The sequence below is a fragment of the Pezoporus occidentalis genome, unplaced genomic scaffold (assembly GCF_034315485.1).
Source record: "Pezoporus occidentalis ecotype Australia unplaced genomic scaffold, CSIRO_AGI_Poc_V1 ctg171, whole genome shotgun sequence".
In the NCBI taxonomy this organism is placed as follows: domain Eukaryota; kingdom Metazoa; phylum Chordata; class Aves; order Psittaciformes; family Psittacidae; genus Pezoporus; species Pezoporus occidentalis.
Genome location: NW_026913543.1, coordinates 1,224,376 through 1,245,000, shown reverse-complemented (window position 1 = coordinate 1,245,000; position 20,625 = coordinate 1,224,376). Strand labels below are relative to the sequence as shown.

The window sequence follows — 20,625 nt, the reverse complement described above, 5'->3', positions numbered from 1 at the left end:
TTGGCCAAGAGAGAAGTAATTAAATGCAACAGAAAACAGTGCTTCTGAATGAAGTTACAATTTTTGAAGCCACAATTTCTATACTTTTTATTGCCCTTACCTATGCTTTATATGGCAAAGAGTCACAGAACAGATGCAGCTGCTAAACTAGGTGGTTTAAGTAAATGAAGTCAACTTCTACAAAAAGCAGTAGGAAGTTACAGGACATGACTGAATTAACTTCAGAAGCCAAGTGAAGTTTTGAGTCATTGCTGACTCAGGTAAAATTCCAATTTAATGCAACACCTCTAAAATGTAACCTTGTCTAGATAAGTCAACAATAATCAACCAGCCAAATATACTCAGAAGAGAAAGGGAAATTCTGAGTAAGAGTACAAAAATGAATCATTATTCTGATAATGGTTATTATTTTTGCAGATGAATCTGAAGGCTCTCAGGACTCAATTAAGTTACCACTGCCAATAAAGACAAAAAGCAAAATCAGAGCAGATACTTTCTGCCTAGGCATCATGGTGATGGGCACATTAGAAATGAGGTAGATTAGATAGATGAACTAGACAGATACATCTAACTGTCTTCCAGTGCACTCATTTGTTTGACAGACTGGAAAATGCCAACATTCCTGGGATTAAATGAAAATAGAAAATTGCATTTTCAATGTGAAGTATACACAGAACTTTACTATGTCAGTTTTCCTTGGTTAAAATAAACCAGGGCCCAACCTCGTCCTCCCAGACTGACCCAAAGCACAGTAAGATGAATGAAACAGTAACCAAGATGCAGCCAACTGAAAGCCTTTGTGTTGCTACCCTTCTACCCATGATATTAGTGGAGTGATAACAACCTGCAAATACTTTGATACATTAATTTTTCCTGAGATAAACACCACCAAAGATGCTAAATAGCCCATCTTGCATTGCTGGTTTGATATAGTTTTTCTTTTCTTCATTACTTCCAGCTACTTTGCCTTTATGAGCTGCTCAAACAATTTTTGTACTGTGGTGCCTTTTCCCCCCACTTTGTTCTTCAAGACAGTAAAAGTAAACAAATATCTTGGAGATAAAAAATAAAGAACAACAATAACTGGAGTGATTCTCCCCAGAGGTTTCTGGTCTAGGCTGCAGATGTATCGGTGTGGCTTTTGCTTTGGCACACATAAAAACACATGCATACGCAACAACACACGATTAGCACTTGTGTTCACATTTGACAGCTCTCTATTTTTCCCTAGCACCAGAAACTGCACTAGAGCTGCACTTGCACTCTGCACAAGTACAGAGGTAGATTTGGCAGTACGCAATTTGGCAATTTCAGAGCCAGATCCTGCTCTTGCCCACTCCAGCTTTGACACAAGTGCCGGCTGCAGCCTGAGGAGCTGTGCGACAGCCCAGTGGTGTTGGGGAGAACAGAATCCAGCTCCTTGTGACAGTTTTCCCCACACAATACCACAATCAGCCAAACACATTTGTAATCTACTGCAGTTGGTGTTTCTATAATTGATAGAGATATAAAAGCCCTTTTTGCTAAAGTTGTACTTTTGTATTTTTTTTTTCCTTGGGGGAGTTGTGAGAAAGCAGCTACAAAAAGCAAGCTTTAAATCTCAGATAATGTAGCTCCCTTTAGAATCCCAAGCTTAAAGCAAGTAGTTGCGAGTTTTAGCAATGCAAAAAAAAAGAGAGCTAAAAACAAACATTTATTTCACTTGACATAGCAAAACACTGGATTAAAAAGTTAAATCAATGCACCGTCTGAATGGTTCCTGCTGTAGCTGCAATTTCAAATGAAATAAGAATGTTATAAAAACTCGCGCATATTAGGCACATTTGGAAATGTCTCCTTGTAACTGTTCTTTAAGTGTTCTGTCTATGAGCACTAACAGGTCACTGCACAGGAAATGCAAAAATATGTTACGTTTTAATCAGGGAATATAAAACACTCTCTAGAATGTTACATTGCCCTTGGGAATGTGTAGTAAGTAGAACTTTTACAAAGTCCAGGTCACTCTCCCCATTACATCACTGTAAAAAAAAATACAAATTATTAGGTTAAATTATATAGACGACGTATTAGAACTTTCCCAGTTGTAGGATGATGTCTAAGAGATGCTTATTTCCTTGGAGGAATTCATAATCACTCCCGTGTTCCCCTGCACATACTTTGTATATTGAAAATAGTGCATTTTAACAGAATCAAAATGTTTCCAAACAATTATAATGGAAGAGGGCAAATACAAAAATCAGACTGTTTGTATGCTCACTCTACCAAAAAATTTCAGCACTTCACCCTAACACACAGACACACATTGAAAACCTGCCTGGCTATACCTCATAGGTGATAAAAAAATGAAAAAAGGGATTTTAGCAGAGATGTTTGGGAATGATTAAGGTAAAATATCCCTAATCCAAACAAGTGGAAACCCAGATGTCGATGGCATCATTAACATCCCTTTGCCCCCACGCAAATATTTCTCCACATGATTTACCTCTGTTTAACTGAAATCACAAGTTTATAAAATCTCTGGTAAGTTCACAGAAACAGCAAAAAGTAATGCAAGGGTGACTGGTTTTGAGATCAACATTCTCAGGATTTTAGTTATTTAATGTACAAATTTTGGAGGTGACACAAAACTCTGTAATATTCTGAATGCAACCTCCTCTGCTCTTGCTGATCCTCAGTCAAGTTTTGTCATTGACTTCGGAGAAAAATATTCAATGTCTATGAAAGATCTCCCACAGGGAAGTAAAAGGACATGAAATGAAATAAATAAAAAAAATAATAAAATTAATAAAAAATAAAAATAAAATCCCCTGCCCCAGGTGAAAATCTACGTCAGAGTCACAAGGGCCCAGCGCTTGCTGAAGCAAATGGCAGTTACACAGCGACACAGGGCTCAGCCCTTTGCAATTTGCATGTTGCAGCATGAGATCTTAGGCTAACAGGCCCTTTTTATCTAAACAGATACCTGTGGTTGAAACTCCTGGCATTATTCTTTGTACTTTCTCCTGAGCTGCTTGCTTTTATACGACAGCTACTTAACTGCCAGTAACTTCCACACTTTGTTCCAGCCTACCTGAGGCAGTGGGCACCCACCAGCCCTGCGCCAGCCCAGCCACTGACCAGGCAGCTCCAGCAGCACAACACAAAAATGTGCAACTGCCCCATATATATTCTTATTGCTATAGGTTGTGTATGGTTTCGACAAACCTCTCAGCGTGCTGCCTGAACTCTTCAATACATCTGTTTAGCTCTCGCCAGTGAAGGTGTGGCCCTGACCCTCACTGCCCCCACATCTCCTCCGGACTCCTAGCAGGGGATCGGGATTTTCCTTGTTTCGACGGTTCCTCCGTGAATTGCCTGCACAATTCCTCAGGTATGAGACATCACCACCACCATTCAACACATGGGGGGCACAGCTCCGGCAAATTTTAGGTGAGTTTTTGTCCTTTCTCCACAAAAAAGGGCTGCGGGGCTCAGCGGCCACCTCAGCACACCCTCAGCCAGCGGCTCCTCACGCTCCACAGTCCCACCGCACACCCGCAGATGCAGACAGCACCTTTCCTCCCAGCTGAGGCAGATTAACTTCCGGCACACATCCATCCCTGGCCTGCCGTGAAGCCAGGGCCTGGCCAGGCTTTCCAAAAGCAAGCAGAGGACAGCCTGGAACCGCACATGTGGAACCGCACTTATTTCCACAAAGGTCTTAATCTAGACAGAAACTGCTGGATTAATTCACTGCAAGAGCTAATACTGAATACCATGCTCTACTCTGACCAGACAAAAGAGTCAATTATACATTTTTACCACCATTTCCTACAGATATTTGTTAAGTTTATACTCTTTGCTCCTGTCTTTACTCCTGCTTGTCTATGCCCTGCTTCCTAAGTTTCCCTGGTTCCCATGTCAGGGCCTGGGCCCCAGCTGAACACATAACACAGACCATTTCCTCATTCTCCTTCGACTGCTCAGACCCATCGGTGTCCCTGCAGCAGGGAAAGAAATTGTCCTACTTATCCCCAGCTAAAACGTATTTTAAGGGAATGTAATTGAAAAAGATGAACTGAGAACAGAGCATGCGTGGTGGGGATGGCACGTTGGGGAATGCTGTGTCACCTTCTAAAAATTCTTCGGCAATGCAACTTTTAGAGTTTATAAGTCAGACAAATATGGGTGGATTTTCTCAGGGAAAGCAGAAGACATCTCTGAGAAATGTTCACGTCACTGCCAGAAAGCACAGTGGTCCCACAGCTTTGAAATAAACTCTGATGTATGTCTTCTAATTTTCTGCCAAATAACATCCTACCCTAAATTACAGGAAGAACATTTTAAGAAGGAAAACACAGATTTTGATAGTGGAAATGGAGCAGCTTAGAACTGGAAACATGAGAATCAGTAGAAATCAAACGTCTCAACAGAAAACCCCAAACAATCTGGACTGTAGGAACTGTTGCGCCCATAACACAGATGTTATTGTTGACATGTCCAGGCTATGCAGTGCTCCAGCATCCACACAACACTGCTCTAAAGTCCTCTGCTGGCTTTTTGCTCTTTTCAAGATCTTTCCTGTTATTTTTCACCCTTTTCGTTATCACACAGCTGAGCTTTTAGCACATTAAAAGGCTGCCAGGCAGGTGAAGGCACTGAGCCCTGTGCAGCTATGTTGGCTACTTGTTCTGCCCCATCCACAGCATGTTGCCCCTCCAGTTCAAACAACACATTCGCCTAGAGGGATCATCAGACAAAACCAACAAAATAAATCTATAATTCTGAACACAGAAAAGGTTGATGGCTTGCCCTGTGTTATTTGAGCTGTTTTTTTTTCTCATGCACAAGTGAGACAATAACCGGCTGAGGCTATGCAACCCAGGTCTGAGTTCCTGATTCAGGCAGGCAAAGGGGCTCTTGACTGCAAATTTCAGCACAGACTTAAAAATTGTTAGAAACTCCTTTTTAATCATCAAATATTCAGCTGCTCATTACTGATATGTGCTTTAATGATGTCCCCTTAAATTTTGGGATAGTTTTAAAAATCCAGTTTCCTCAAGTTCAGTACAAAATCCAGGGCTGTGAAATGGGGCCCCATAATTTTGTTCAAAGGCTTTTTCAATTGTAAGGTATGTTTGAAATATGAAATTTAAGGAGTTTGCTATGTCAGGTGACGTTTTGTTAGCTTTTGACAAGGGAAAATATTTAATACCCTCATTTTTTTCCCTGCTCTGAATATTAGTTTAATTGTCACAAATAATTAAACACTTATGAGTAAAAGACATCTTCAGACATTTTGACAATACATATTAAGAGACACTTTAAGGGAAATCTGCACTGATCGGCTTTTATTTGTTATGCTAAACGATGATGCATCCTGATTGCATTTGTTCCTTACTTGTGTGTGCAACAGGAGACGTACTGTGAATGATCTGTAAGGAATAAAATGACAGTATTTGACAGGCTAGGAAATGTCTGGGCAAGGATACAGGATAAGGAACCCTAAAAGGGCATTGCTTATGAAAGGGCAATGGGACAGAGACTATCCCTTCATTCTAAGGCAATGAAAGGCACCAACAACTAAATTACAGTTAATAACAATAAGAAATAAATATAAATTACACATACAAGGATCAAGCTCAAGGACTTCGGACCACTAAAAATATATATTATTATATCAATTATCAAAGAGAGACAAATTCCCATCCTGGGAATTTGCATACGAACTCTAATAACCTACTATTCAGAAATAGAGGCAAGCATTAATTTCCACATGAAAAGGAGCCACAGGAGAGCATCCCAAGTCCCCAGCTCCAGAGGAGAAAGCCCTACCTGGTGATTCAGCACCAAACGATCTGGCCTCTGTTCCAGAGGGTAGCAGGTGGTCTCCCAGGTATGGCAGATTAGCCCTATATTGCCTAAGATTTATTCTGAGCTCTTGTCAATGTAATGGCTGAAACAACCATTCCTGAAAGGTAATACAGTGTGAAAATAAACATAAACAATCCTTAATGAATCCATAGGCTATTACATGCAGCATATTTCTTCTAGGGGCAATACATACATCTCCACTTTAGAAAAACAACACTGCCCTTGATTGAGGCTTTACAATTCCAGTTTACACAAGAGAGAGGCCTGAGGAAGGTCCATGGGAACTGCTTGGTGCTAAAAGCTTTTGAAAATTCAGGTCTTTCTTTAGATGCCCATGTGAGGATTTAGACCCTTTAGGACCTGACTTACAAAAGTTAGAGCCTCAAACTCTATTAGCAGAGATTTCCAAGCACCAGGGAAGGTGAAGAAAAAATGCATACGTCCTGTTTAGCTACAATTAATCAGTTTCTTCATATTTCTCAGGGCCACACATTATATATTCTCAGAAGTACAAAAGCAAGATCCCAGGTCTGAGAAAGAAATGTAGAACAATATATAGGGGGAAAAGTAACTGACCAAAAATGCATCTAAAGATAATTTAAGGAAGGTAAAAGACTTTAAATTATTCTGCCTAAAACTCCTGCCTAGTAAAGCTCACTTGGCTTGTTAACAGAGTTAACACAGCTCTCTTTCTCTGACTGAGTCCTCCCATTTTTGGGAGCTCCTGGACACAATCAGAGTGCTGCTTTGCCATAGGGAGTTGCACAGAAAGGATAAAAATGCCTTTCCAGCCCCATTCAGGGTCTCTTCCCTGGTGTCCCAGCTGGGTTACTCCCTCTTCTCACCCCAGCAGCAGACATGTGGATGCCTTGAGCCTCCAGCCCGGCTTTCTCTCCTGGAAGTGTACCTATAGTAAAAATGTGACCTAGCACCTTGAGGAGGTAATGAGGAGCAAGTGCTGTTTTACCTTGAGGAAAACAGTTAAAATCTCCTGTATTCAATTTGCTTTTCTGTAAAATGGGGAAAAAAATATTCTACTTCACTGGCATTATTCTGAGGAGTAGATAGCATTAGTAGGAAACCCTTGGAAGAAAGGTGTTAAGTGTGAGAAATGTTACTCCACTTCCTAACAAAGCACGTACATATGAGCAGGGACCACACAGCTAATCAAAAGCACTAGAAAGCTTTTAATATTTTTAGCATTTAATGCTACAGATGATCAATACAACTACTTAGCTTCTTTCTCCTTTCACATGTTAAATGTTTCACATGCTACTTGTACTGTGCTTATGTATGTTACGACATGGTTGAAAAACACATTAAAAATTCTTTTTGGCACACCAATATACCAGGTAGCATGGGGTTGTTTTTTTGATACAAACTGAGCATCACGAAAAGATCCAGCTCTTGTGTGTGAAGTTCACTCATGCTGCAGGAAGTAAATGAGTTCTTCCTCTATGTACAAAGAAAATTGCAGGCCTTAAGAATTGTGCTGGTGATTCCCAGTGTAATTCAGATGAAATTATTTGTATATGGAAAATTCAGAGTAAAATCTTTCCACCAAAAAAAGATTATTTCCATTCAAGTAAACAATAAGTGATAGAAACAGACTTGCTGTCTGCACATACCAAACTGCACCAGTGTGCAGGTTTTCATTCCGATCTCCTGTATGCAGAGTTCCAACAGAAAAAAAATCTTTATTATCAAGGTATTGCAGATAATTTAATTTTTTTCATTAAAAACAAGAACTGCGCTGCTTCTTTTCAATAGAAATTCTGCACTGATTCCACATAACAGACCAAATATCGCTTCAGCAAAGCTGCTCTGGGAATATGTAACAGCATTTTTTAAGTTATGAAAGCAATATTGAAAGAGATTTACTACAATTTAAGATAAGTGGGTCTTAATTTTATATGAACATAGAGACTTAAAAAGCAACCAGAAAGAGTTCCGATTACATTGTGCTGGAATATTAGGCCTTGTGCAAAATTGCTCCTTTTCCCTTATACATGCATAAAACCAAGCACAACAGGCTTTCCAATTAAATGAGTCTTTTGAGAGAGATGCAGGAAGAGCCAGAAAGCGCCTTAAAACTTTATTGCTTTTTATCTTTGTCAGGTAGGGATGTGTATGTATTAAAAACAACCTGTTCTTTCCAGTACACAGTCCTTCCTCAAAGATTTTTCTTCCTGTTTGACCTACTAATATTAAAGGTTTCCCAAAACAGGAATGGAAGGATTGATGTGGGTTAGTTTTTCCCATATACTCAGTAGTTTTGCTTTTCTGTAGGCATCTCGAGCTAAGGATGCTTCCACAGTCTCTTTAGCATTGTGAGTAACTTTAATGAGCCTCAGTATCATTAGATGATAGCAGTTCACAGAACACAGGGAGAAAAGATACAGAAAGGACTAAGATACAGCTATAATAGATACAAGCCATGGAGATGAAAGAAAGAAGTCAGCATCTCATTTGCATTAATACAATAAAAATACAGCATTAATGTTGCTAGTTGCAAATTTTTTTTCAATAAAGTTGAGCCTGATTACATCTGAAAAAAGGTTGGCTGTGCATTCGTTGTAGGTCCTGCAAGTGTCTAGACTTTAAAGAACAGTTACTGGCTATTAACTTTCTCAGTCTAATTGACACTAAAAACAATCTCCACAAGACTTCAATTGAAAGCCACTCCTCAAGAACCGATGGTCTGATCTCTCACAACTGCTTTGTTTATAGCAAAACAAATCCAGAGCTACTATTCACATAACTCCACTCCATCGTTATATTATGGATTTTGTTTACTGGTATTATGTGTGTGTACAGATATAATTATATACGCAGACACACACACCAGTTCATCATTACAATCAGTCAAAAGCAATATTGCCAACCTTGTTTATTCAAAAATCACAAGGCACCACCTCAGAAATTGTGAGACCTGAAAATTATGAGACGATACAAACAGTCACTTTGAGAATTATGGCATTTTTTTTCTGGCATAAGAATTTTTAGGCTGAATGTTTCCAAGCTCCTTAGTTCTCCACAGTATGGTGTTTAAAATAATTTTTCCTTTTAAAATGCATATTGGGTGCTTATACAATCACCAGACTCCAAGACCTGGAGGTTTAAAGAAAATAAACACTAGCAAAGGACTTTCAGTGGACACAACTCCTAACATCACAGGAATTTTAACATTTAGGCAAATATTAGTGGAATAATCAAAAACTACTCTGAAAAACAGGGCTTTCCAGCTTCTGTCAATAAGAATGGTGCATCCCTCTCCCAAGCAGGCACTTGTCTCCTTTTTGCAGGTATGTGTGCATACATATGTGTATGTATGTGTGCATACCTGAAGAGGATCTGTTTCAAATACATTTAGTACTGTTTGTTCTATTTAACTGTGGAATTTTACCAATACTTGGGACTATCGGGCTCTGCATGTTATAAACTCTGTATTTTCCACAATCAAATCCTGTCATTTTGAAGCTATTGTTGTGACTTTCTTGTTCATAGGGTAAAAGGGGAAAACATTTCTTTTAGGGAAACAAAGATTCTCTTCATTTTTCTAAATGAAACACTTAATGCAACACTTAGATCATAAGACCAGTTTTTCCACTTCTTTTTGCCTGAAAAAACCTCACAAGGTAACAGATGAAAAGCCAGCAACAGCTAAGAGGGATGTGTAAATCTAATGGGAAACAGTGTGCTTCTATGATGCGTTTCTCCTTGAAACCTTAAAAAATACACGGTTTGCTGTCAAGAATTTCTCAGTTGCAAGAGCCGTTATTAAAACATGGTAAAAATTACTCAGTGCCAAGATCCAACAGTCTCAAGGGAGAGGTCACCTTAATAAGAAAGAACTGGTTTTAGTCCCTAAAACTACATGGAACTTTAGGATTCCAATTTGCAAAACCATCTTCATGCATTTACTTGAGAGCTGCTGCTCTTGTGCACATTAACACTGCCAGTTAAAAAAGGATTCCTTAAAAGACTGTATCATCTGCCGGTACCAAGAAAGTGTTCAATAATTAACACAGAGAATGGAAACATGTTTGAGAAGTCAGGCTAGCCCAGCAAGCAAAATATCTCAGTCATGCAGGCTTCAGAAAAGAATAGCATACAACCACTAGTAACACAAGTTACAAGCAGAATTCTCCCTAGATTTAAAACTTAATGACAGAATCTGGTCCCTCTTCAGAGGCAAAACATTAGTGAAGAAACATGTATATTTAATTTTGTAGCTAAACAGCCCAGTCCTACATAGACAGTCTTTACACAGGCCAGTTACCCACTGAAGCAAAGTGCTGAGTAAGAGCCGCAGAACAGGACCCACTCTCATGTAAATTATTGTAATTAAATAGGTAATGAAAAATCACTGCTCTTGCACAAATGAAATATAAGACTTCAGCTGAGAATGTAATGTGTTTGCAGTTGACTCCTATATCAGGTTCGGAGACAGATGAAAATGTCTCTGCTTTCATGAGTATGCTTTAAAGGTAAAACTTCTCAAATATTTTCATTTTGAAGACAAAGGCTTATTTTAGCAGTAAAATCAATAGGATCCCCCTTTTTTAAGGGATAATATGGTACACATATGTCTCAACCCGAGAGGCATTAAATGGAATATGAATAATTTTACCGTGCATTTGCTAATACGTCATCCAGTAGAAGAGCCAGGCCTTATTCTCCCCTCCACTAGCTGACATGATATTTTTTTTACATTTGAGCTCTTAAGATCTGCACAATAGCTTAACACAATAAGTGTTTAGCCTCTGGTTCCAACTGTAATTGATAGAGTACAGTTCCATTCCCTCTGCTGCTGCTAAGTTGGGAATTGCAGCCACAGCAACTGACAGCTTTTTTTTTCCCGCAAGTCTGGAGTTGCTCTCTGGGAGTGATGTCCTCATCGGGATGGGAAGTTAAATCACAGGAGAAAAGCTCACCCTGGCTCTGTGCTACAGAGGAACTACAGGGACCTCTTCTAGGGGAAACAGTTGCGTGAGGCGGGTGCTACTAATGAGAGGGAAAATCAGGAGAAGCAAGCTCCGGGAAGAAATACCAAAATCCTGTCGTTCTGAAGAAAATGAGCTTTTCAATTAGAGAGCACAGAAGAGGGAGCGCATTTATGCAAAAGAATTTCTGACAATGAACATGTTTTTAAAAGTGCTATAAAATTGTGTCATTTACTGATGGAAATATCTTTTATTTCACAGTCACAGGGGCTGAACTCTTGGCGAGTCCCACTCTTTATATAGTGATAATACACTGTGTTTTGATATGTGAGAGTAAAACTGAAATAAGGAAACAGTAACTAAAATGAATGTGATTTCAAATTGCCCTTTTCAGGCCAGAGTTTTAACATGGGGAAAAAATTACATAGTAACTTTGGACTTAGTAGCCGATTACAGAACTTATGCACAGATAGCGACTTATTTTGGTGCCTCTTTAGTTGTAAAAGTATATTTTGGAATATATTTAATTAACCAGGATTTACAGACTCCTCTTATTTGTGAACACCTTGGCTTTTCTGTCATCTGTCAGCACTGTGATGTGCACAGTAACTGAAAGGTTTGAGGCACGAGCTATTTAGGTGGTTTTGATGTGCACTTGCTTTTCTAAAGGATGGTTAAACAAAACAGCGCTGCCATTTCTACATTTTCACTCAGTACTGCTTGCTTGAAACCTGCTTCTATTGCCCCTATAATTAAAGGATACAAATAATACTCGAAAAGCCACAGCACTCTTGGTTATTTATACATATATATATCGTTTAATCACAGAAATATACATATCAGACCTAGCTGGTCATTCACTGCGCTCTCTGCAGATGCAAAATTTCACTTTCTAAAGATGTTTCTGTTTTAAATAACCTTTTTACTACTAAGGTGCAAACTGCAGGTGTAAAGAACTGACTGCTAACCGTCCTCTGCTTACTGCTCTACAAGGACTCTTCCTTCCAACAACAAAACTGTGTTATTCTACAGCTCCAATAAACAAAATACATGTGACTGATATCTGACTGATAGCTGTACTTTTCCTGAGCTTTGGTCCTCAGATAGCCTACCGGAGCTGAGAGAGAAAGAAAAGAAATACAAAATTGCAGCCAGAAAAGGTGTTAAGTTCAGATTCCTCTTTCCAGGGTTTAAAAAAGCAAACTAGCAATTCATGATCACAAAATAAAATATGCACATTTAAACAAGCTGCAGGGGAAAGGAGAGTTTAATCCAGTGAAATTGTGTTTGAAAGCTATTTCATACCCCTAGGAATAAAATCTGAATAGCAATTCTGCTTTGCTCCCACCCTTTTTCCATCCTTCTGTTAATATATTACCATTTGTTATGGAATCGTTACAAGACTTCCACCCCAGAGGTGGCTGCATTTCATTGAAGGATGAAGTACTTTCTGGGCCTAAGTCTCTTCTTACTCGCAGGAGCAGACAGTACTCACTGCAACTGCATTGATGCTGCTAGTAAAGCTATTTTTGATTTGCACCTGAGCAAGAGGAGAATTAGGCCCAGAGGTTGTAAAGCCCTTCTGCTGAAAGCTACAGCACAAATGGGTTGTTTATTGTAAACAGAAGCATGATACTAAAGCAGGCACTGATATAAAGAGCTGGAACTATCTGCTTCAAGAATTACCGAAATGGAAATGACGATCTCAAAAAGGAATGACGATTCAGAAAAGATTCGGCCCTGGAAAGATCAAAATGCATTTGACATAGTTTTGGTGTTGATGTGAAATAAAATGTCTTTAAAAGTGTAATTTGAGATCAAAAATCCCCATCATGGAACATAAATAGTGCCCCATTTATCCAATTACACTACCTTGTTTCATTACAATGGTCGGTAATATATTTCTTAGGAATACAAGGCTTAAAATTAATAATAGAAAAGGACAAAATTGCCATGTATATTTCTCTAGACAGATTTTCATCTAGCAGCAGGACTTCACTTCTGATTCACTCGCTGGTTCTGTCTAACCTTTACATTATTCATTAATCAAACTAGAAACCTGCTTTCAAAGTCAGTGCATGGTAGTAATTATTTACAGTTGTGCATAGTATTTAATTTTAAGCAATGACAAAAGCAGGCATGTCCAGAATCATAAGGCTTATCATTTTTCTTCTGTTGGAGGTGAACTATCTAAAGAAGCTAAAAGTTGCAAACTTCTCTTCAATATCTCTGCTGCCATCAAGACAGAATGCATTGCAACTGATATGTTTGAACTTGTTCAACTAAAAATAAATAAAAGTGAAAATTAAGTAATATATAATGTATTAACTCCTTTAAATAAAAGGAATAAGGAGCTTTGCTATCAGCTCTGATGAGCAACTCATTTCTTATTGTACAGTCTGTCTACTGTCACTTCGAGGTATCTTTCACTCTAGAAAACAGAACCTCAGTACTATCCCTGAAAATGAAAGTCAGTTTTAAGAACTAGATACAACAGGCACGTCTACTATTTGAGACCACCCCACCCCCCCAACACACGAAAGCAACTTCAAAGCAGAACTATAGCAAATGTATAAATCTACTTCAGATCAGTTATGCTGGTTGAAACTGGACTGCATCTGCAGTATTTTGCTCACCTGAAACAACATTGATCTGAGGACAAATATAATCAAAGAAATGCACCACTGAAGATCAATGCACATTTTATACTGAGAATAAGGGAGGGGGAATGTAATTGTGGCCATTCAAATTTCTCCCTCATCATTAAGATTCTCAAAAATACTGTGGCATTCTGGATAAAAACATATCTTACTGTCTTCTCAGCAGGGAAATCCCGGGAAACAACAGCATGGGCTTTGCTCGCAAAAATTTACTTACTCTGTAGTCTACGCCTCTAAAAAGAACAGGGTCCCCCTTGTACAAAAAGATACTACATGCATTGCACGTGAAAATTCTACTTTGAAAGCAAAATAAAATGCTCTTGACAGAGAGAAAAAAAGGAGCAATTCTAGCACTGTCACTGTGATGATCAGCATCCATGAAAAAAATTGCTATTTATCCTGCAAGTTGAGAATGTTAATGCCTTATTCAGCTATAACCTCTTTGTGAATAAAACAATAATAGCAACCCATCAGAGAATATATGTGTGTGCATATATATATATATGCATTTCTAGCTCAACTATTATTTATATTTCAAGGGGATCTTTGCTGCCAAGAATCATATGAGCAACCTGCATAGGTACATTCATTGGTCACGTCCCAAAAGGCACTGCCTGCACACCACTGTCCTACACCTACGCGAACACGGCAAAATAGGCAAGTTTATAAAAGTTACGCGTGTCCCAGATTCTCTGAAACATCATTTACCCCTGAACAAATCCTGAGCACTACTTTTCAAAGTTTATTCAAGTATGCCACTAAAGTTGTCCATACATTTTGTCCCACACATAATATTCCACACCTAGAAAATATTCGGAAGGGGGAGGAAAAATTAGCAAACCGTTTTTAAACTGAAACCATAAAATATGAGTTTTCTCTAAAGAGCTAATCTGATGAAGAACACAAAGGGGAAAAAAAAAAGGGGGGGGGGGGGGAACCCGCCTACATTAAAAGCCAAACAAGATAATAATTGTGCATGTCTGGCTAAGAGAATCTAGAGGGCAAGCCTTACGTCATTGGCACTTGGGTTACCATGGTGAGTGATTTATTGATATATATCAAGAATGAATAGATCAAAGGCAGCAAGATGACAGGTGATCAATCAAATGTCAAATCAAAGCTGGCAATCAACTGGAAAGCTGATTTTTCAGTGGGTGGGTCTGGCAGAAGAAAAATGAACTTCCATATTGCGCTTCCCAGAAACAAAACCCCACCACACTATTAAAAAAAAAAAAAAAGCAATTAAGCAGCCTGAAAGAAAACTCTTTGAAAAGATTTACTATACAGGCCCACTCATCTTTTTCTTGGCCCCCAAAAGAAGAACTCCCTATAAACGACAAAACAAAACACTTACAAAGTTACAAACTATTTTGTTCTTTAAGAAGAAAAAAAATAAAAGCTAAATTGCAAAACCACTTGGCATGTGCAAATATATCAACTCGGCTACAAAACAAAAGAAGGATTTGATTTGAAAATGCGGATTGTCTTCTAGCAGTCAGAACGTTTCATTTTATTTCCTGTTGCAATTTTCACCACTGATGATCAAAGGCTGAACTTCCCCACCGGGTTCATCAGCAGAGACAGTCCCTGTACTATTTCAGGCAGACACAACGTTCACACACACACACAGACACACACACACACACACGGCCAGCGCTGCCACCAGAAACACGGCGAAATAAAAGATTAACCGCACCGACCCACTTGGCGAAACACGCTTTTTAAAACCAAAAACCACCGGGAGGGGGGAATTAGAAACGGGGAAAAAAAAACAAACGACGGTAGGGACTGGAGCGGGAAGCAGATGGGAGGCTCGGGAAGGGAGAGGGGCCGGGGGGAAGGGGCGCCGAGTGGAAGAAAGTTGGGGGGAAAAGTTTGGCCGGGGCAGGAGGTGCTCGGGGCGGGAGGCACCGGAGGTACCGGAGGTACCAACAGCACCGGGGCAGCGGAACGAGCGCTGCGGGAGCGGCGGGCGGCGGAGGGGCCAGCCCGTATCAGGGCAAAGCTCTTGGCAATCGGGACCGAAACTGGCTCCGCGGAGTTAGGAAGGGAAAGGGAGGGGGAGGGGGGATAAATAAATAAAGATCCAGCCCGGAAAAGCAAGGGTGACCCTAAATAATAATAAAGATGGGGGGTAGGATCGGAAGGAGCGGAGAGACAGAGGCTGTGCAGTGGATGGCTTCTCCTTACCTGCAGCCCGTTTGGGTGCTTGCTGTTTCCTCCTTGGCATCGCTCTACTTTCTCCAATCTCACTTCTGTCCCCAGATCCGAGAGCCCTGAGACGCTCCTGAGCCGTGTTCCTCTGCCTCAGCCGCTTCCCTCGGCACCCCCTCAAGCCTCCCCTGCCCCCCTCCTTCCCACTTCACTGATAGGAACCTGTTTGGTTTTTATTTTATTTTAGAGATCTAGGTTTCTTTCTTTCTCTCTCGCTTTTTTTTTTTTTTTGGTTGGCTTTTTTCTTTTCTTTTTTTTTTTTTTTTTAACTGTTGCAACACTTGCTTTGCTTTGATTCAAACATCCAAGCTCAGGAGCAAATGAAAGGCGCCCACAGTGCCAGAGGATGGCAATAAATAAATAACAAAATAGATACGTATATATTAAAAAAGGCAGCTCTGGAAAGACTGTGGGGCTGGCTGCTTCCTCCCTTTCCTCTCCTCTCCTCCTCCTCGCAGAGCTGTATGGCGGAGCGGTGCCCGGGTGTGTGTGTGTGTGTGTGCGTGTGCGCGGAGCGCTGCAGGTTCCGTGCTGTCAGATGCCAGGCGGTGAGTGATATGGGAGAGGACAGGGAGGCTTTGGATGGGAGGAAATCTGCTGTTCACACGCACACACACACTGCACAGGCACACACACGCACACACACACACACACACACACCCGCACACACACACATACACAGGCAGGGCGAGGCGATGCCAGCAAACATCGATCCACCGAGCAAACTGAACATTAACAAACTCCTCCTCCGCGACCCGGTGACAGGACGCGATCCGCTCCGCGCACCGCCACAAGCCGCGCCGTTAAAGAGACAGGGCCCGCGGAGTTCGGCTCCCGAGGGAGGCGCTGCCGGGAGCGCCGACGGCTGGGAGCTGGGGGGAGCCGCGACGGGGCGGCCCCGAGCGGGGTGATTTGGGGTGGGGGGGGTCAGCGCCCCTCGCCCTGCGTCACTGCAGATTTAACAAGCGGATAACGGGGATCTACTGCGGGGCGGGCGGGTGGCGGGGACCGCGGAGGGTGCTCCCCCCGTGCGGCGGCACCACCGGCTGGCGAGCGCTGCTTCGGGGCCGTGTGCCCGCGAGGAGCTGGAGCCGGGGAGCGGAGCGCTTTCCCCGCGGATCTTCCTCCTCCTCCTCGTCCTCCTTCTCCTCCTCACCCGAACGGGCACCCCGCGGTTAGGAGCGGCGTGGCTGGACGTACACGGGAAGTTGGGTGAAGTTCAGGTGAAGCGCAGGGCTGCAGTAGGGAGCGCCTGCACGCCAATGGCCCGGCAGAGCGGGGTCAGCCCGTCCGGGACAAGCCCCCGCAGCTCCCCGACTTTCCCCCGGCACCTGGATCAGGGGGAATCGGGAACTTCCATCGAGTGCTGCTGCACCCTCCTGGTAACCCAGAGCGAGGTCTCGTCCCACTACACCGGCTGTCTCATCCTTCCAGAGAGGCCAACAAGCGGCCAGCCCAAAGAGGGAGACGGGACATGGGAACTCTGAACAGCGTTGTTCCACAAGAGACAGGGAGATAACTTCCCTGCCCCATTTATTCATTTCAGTTTATTCCCCACAACTGCTGTTAACACCTTGAGGGTTTAAAAGCGATTTGGGGCTGAAAAGATGGATTAATTTCTATATATTCAACTACAGTTTGTGTAAGACCTCTTAAAAGTGGATGCTGCAATACTCCATAGCCCAGTCCCAGAGTTTGCTATGAAACCAAGTTCTTAGACACTTTTTCTGTTTTGGCATTTGTATCTTTCTAATGGAACTCTTGGATTTAATAGGAATCATTTGCAATCCTCTAAAATCAGTGTTCAACCAGGCTCTGTTACAAAGCACCAGTGAGAGCTGCTGTGTTGTAGCCGGTGGCACTGGAGATTCGCAGTCGCCCTGCTCAGGCAGGGAATGAGTTTCCATGGGAAGACCCCTAAGTGACCTTTATATTTAGCAGTCTAATAGGAGATCGTGTTTATGAAAGTGTCCACCTAACTGATTTCACTTAAATTGTTTGATAGGTTTGCCTGTACAAACTCTAGCAATTTTTGCAAGCAATTTGAAAGTATTTATTGGTGCAAGCAAATGCTTAGTTTGAAAGATAAAATAGGATAACAGTACTATAAAATGCGCATTTTTCCACTTCTGCCTAGCATAACTCACTCAGAAGTGAACAGCTCTGCTTCAATCAGTTGGAATTGCACAGCTCTCTTCTACCTGCATGCAGCACGTGTAAAATGCAGTTGGTGCACTCCAGGGGATTTCTGCTGTGTCCCCAGCTCAGGCAGGGTTAAATGTGGGGCCAAGAGGGGCAACGACATCCACAGCAGTGGGGCAGTTACCCCAGCGCTGTGTGAGAAGGGTGACACATTGAGTGTGGCCCTGGCCCTGGATCAGGTAGTTCAGGGGCAGGATGGCAAACCAGGATTTTCTTTTCACATTTCATCTAGCAGTGATTTGTGATTTTGATCCCTTCAGTTTCTGTGTCCTGGTTCCCAAATCAAGCAAATGGAGACACTTGTAGTTGGTTTTATATTCCCTCTCCTCCCTGGCAGTGCAGAAAGATACTGCACCTCTGATTATGATAGTTTATTTTGAAGGATTGGGTACTAAATGCTGCTTTAACACATGCTTCTTTTACTAACAATTCTCCCAAACCATTGTACAGTATTGTAATGTGCTGGAAAACTAGCAGGCATCAGGGGGGAGAAGGAGGAGGCAAGTGTCAGAGCCCCCTCAGATTTTAACCTTTCCATCTGGTATCTGCTACTCCTGTGCAAGTTGAAAAGATACAAGCTCTAGATGTAAGCGAAGCAGCAATTCAGTGTAGTCTGGGATCAGCAAGTAGTGGCTATTGTTCTCCAGAGTCATGGCTTAAATCCAAATGCTACACACTGGGTATGGTATTTGTATCAGTGGCGTTTTCAGTCTCAACATGCAAGATGAGAAAGTCACTGTTTTAAATGGTTACTCCTTTGGGAAGGGGAAATTGAGAAGATGGACTTGTGAGTAGAGCACTAGTGAGATGGCACCCTATCCTCGGTGATAAATGGGAGCATTAACAAGGCTTGGTCGAGAGGAACCCTACAGATTTATGGCTTCCTGTCTCCACCAGCAGATGCCATTATGGCTGACAGAACAGAATGCCTTTCAAGAGGGAACTGGGGTGGGATTATCAAGAAGGGGAAAAAAAAGCAAGCAGAATCTGGTGTCCATTTTTATCCACTGGTCAGAATTTGCTGATAGGTTTGAATAGAGCTGAAACTACACAGCATTTGTGTGCTCCCTGCTTCTGTTATTTATAACTAAGTTGGTGAAGGTCATTTAGCATCTCTTCTAGCACAGGAAGAACCCATAATATTTACCGAAAGCATTTTTGCACAGTTGAAAATTAGAGATAATAAAATGAACAGATAGTACTGGAGGCTTCCTTGGCTTATCCAATGGAATAATCTTGATGGGTGCTTAATGTTTACTTTGGAAACGTAGCAAATGATTCTGAAGCTATATTGAATTTTATCTATTTTTATTGCATTGCAGAATAATATTTCTCTTTCCTGACAAAATGTTATGACCAGTAATAGCAATGGCAGTTATGCATGTTCAAAAAAGAGTAATCAAATCTCGTGCTTCAGGGCATGAGCTGAATTCCCCAGTGGGATCCGGAAGGAATTTTCTCCCCCCCCCCCCCCCATCTAGCAATATACAGTCAACCAGGTCTGCTCTTAGAGGTTTTTCAATTTCTTTGTTAGGTGCAGATTACATGGAACAGGAGTGTGATCGGGGATAGTGAAAATCCTCTATTGTATAGCTTTGGAGTAGTTTGGGTCTGATTTTTCAAAGTAACGTGTGTGATTCAGTATACATTAAAGTTCACAGATATTTTTGTGCACAAGAAAGGGCTGAATATGCTTTGTGTACTTGACTTTGATAACAGTTCCCATCATGAGTAGTCACAGCAAACTCAGCTGTGTTACTTGAAGTGTCTCTTATCTTACTTTTGTTGTCTGTCTGTCTTTCTGTGGCTGCTATGCTGATAATTAAATGGGGTTGGCTTTTATTTTCTTTCCTTTTCTTCTTCTTCCCTTCCACTCCCTGAAGTTATAAACATGTAGGTATATAACTCATAAGGTGAGTTGATGACCCACCCCCCCCTCCCCACACACACTTCACACACTTTGCCTACCACTTTAGAGAAGGAAAAAGTAGAAATCCTGACAAGTGCTATAAAAAAAACAAGCAAAAAAGTTAGGAATTATTTGGGTTTGATAAATGAAAATGTTTCAATATGTAGTAATATTGCCAGCCAATGACATTGTCAGCTTCGGTGTTTACTTCTTATTCAAAATTACTGGCAAAAAATGATTAAAAATAATTGGGATTACAGTGGTTGTAAAAGAATCTTGACAGACAGAGTGAGGATTCCTTACAGAAAAGAGAGCAACTGGTGAGTGGTCTGGTCAGTCCTCTCTCTGCCCAGTGGTACGATTAACTCTACTTGTTTCCCTTTTGAGGAACATTTGGCCAATGCGATACACATTCAATAGTTCTGGGCAATCTATTCTAGCAGCTTTACCATTAGAAATTTTTCCTACTCTTGAGCACTTCATGACTTCATGGAAACCTGTTTCTTTTTATGGTGTTCTCAAATGAAATGGAGAACAGTTTCTTTCCCTCCCCTCCGCCCAGCAGCAATTTTTAATCTATTTGAAGACTTATGACATCTACTCACCAAACACCCTCGATTTCTTCAGTCATTCCTTGTAGGTCATGTTTTCTGGACCTGGCACCATTTTCATTGTTCCGTGGCTGGACAACATATGTTTTGAAGTGCAGCGCCAAAACCCGGATGCTGTATTGCATTTGAAATCTTCCCAGCACCAAGTGGGATTACGTCACATGTACAACATATGACACTTGTTTATATGTCCCAGTTTGACATATGCCCTTTTTGCAGGAGCACAACAC

The 20,625-nt window shown here is 41.3% G+C and overlaps 1 protein-coding gene across 3 annotated transcripts in view; it reads right to left on the bottom strand.

Annotated features, from left to right (window-relative positions):
- Positions 1-17,181, bottom strand: part of TSHZ2 (teashirt zinc finger homeobox 2) — a 229,352-nt gene extending 212,171 nt beyond the window's left edge. For all 3 annotated transcript variants that reach the window (XM_062613957.1, XM_062613959.1, XM_062613958.1), the window contains exon 1: positions 15,650-17,181. In XM_062613957.1, coding sequence (XP_062469941.1) covers positions 15,650-15,689 — 40 coding nt within the window. In that variant the 5' untranslated portion in view covers positions 15,690-17,181. The remainder of the gene's footprint in view (positions 1-15,649) is intronic.
- Between the last annotated feature and the right edge of the window lie 3,444 nt (positions 17,182-20,625).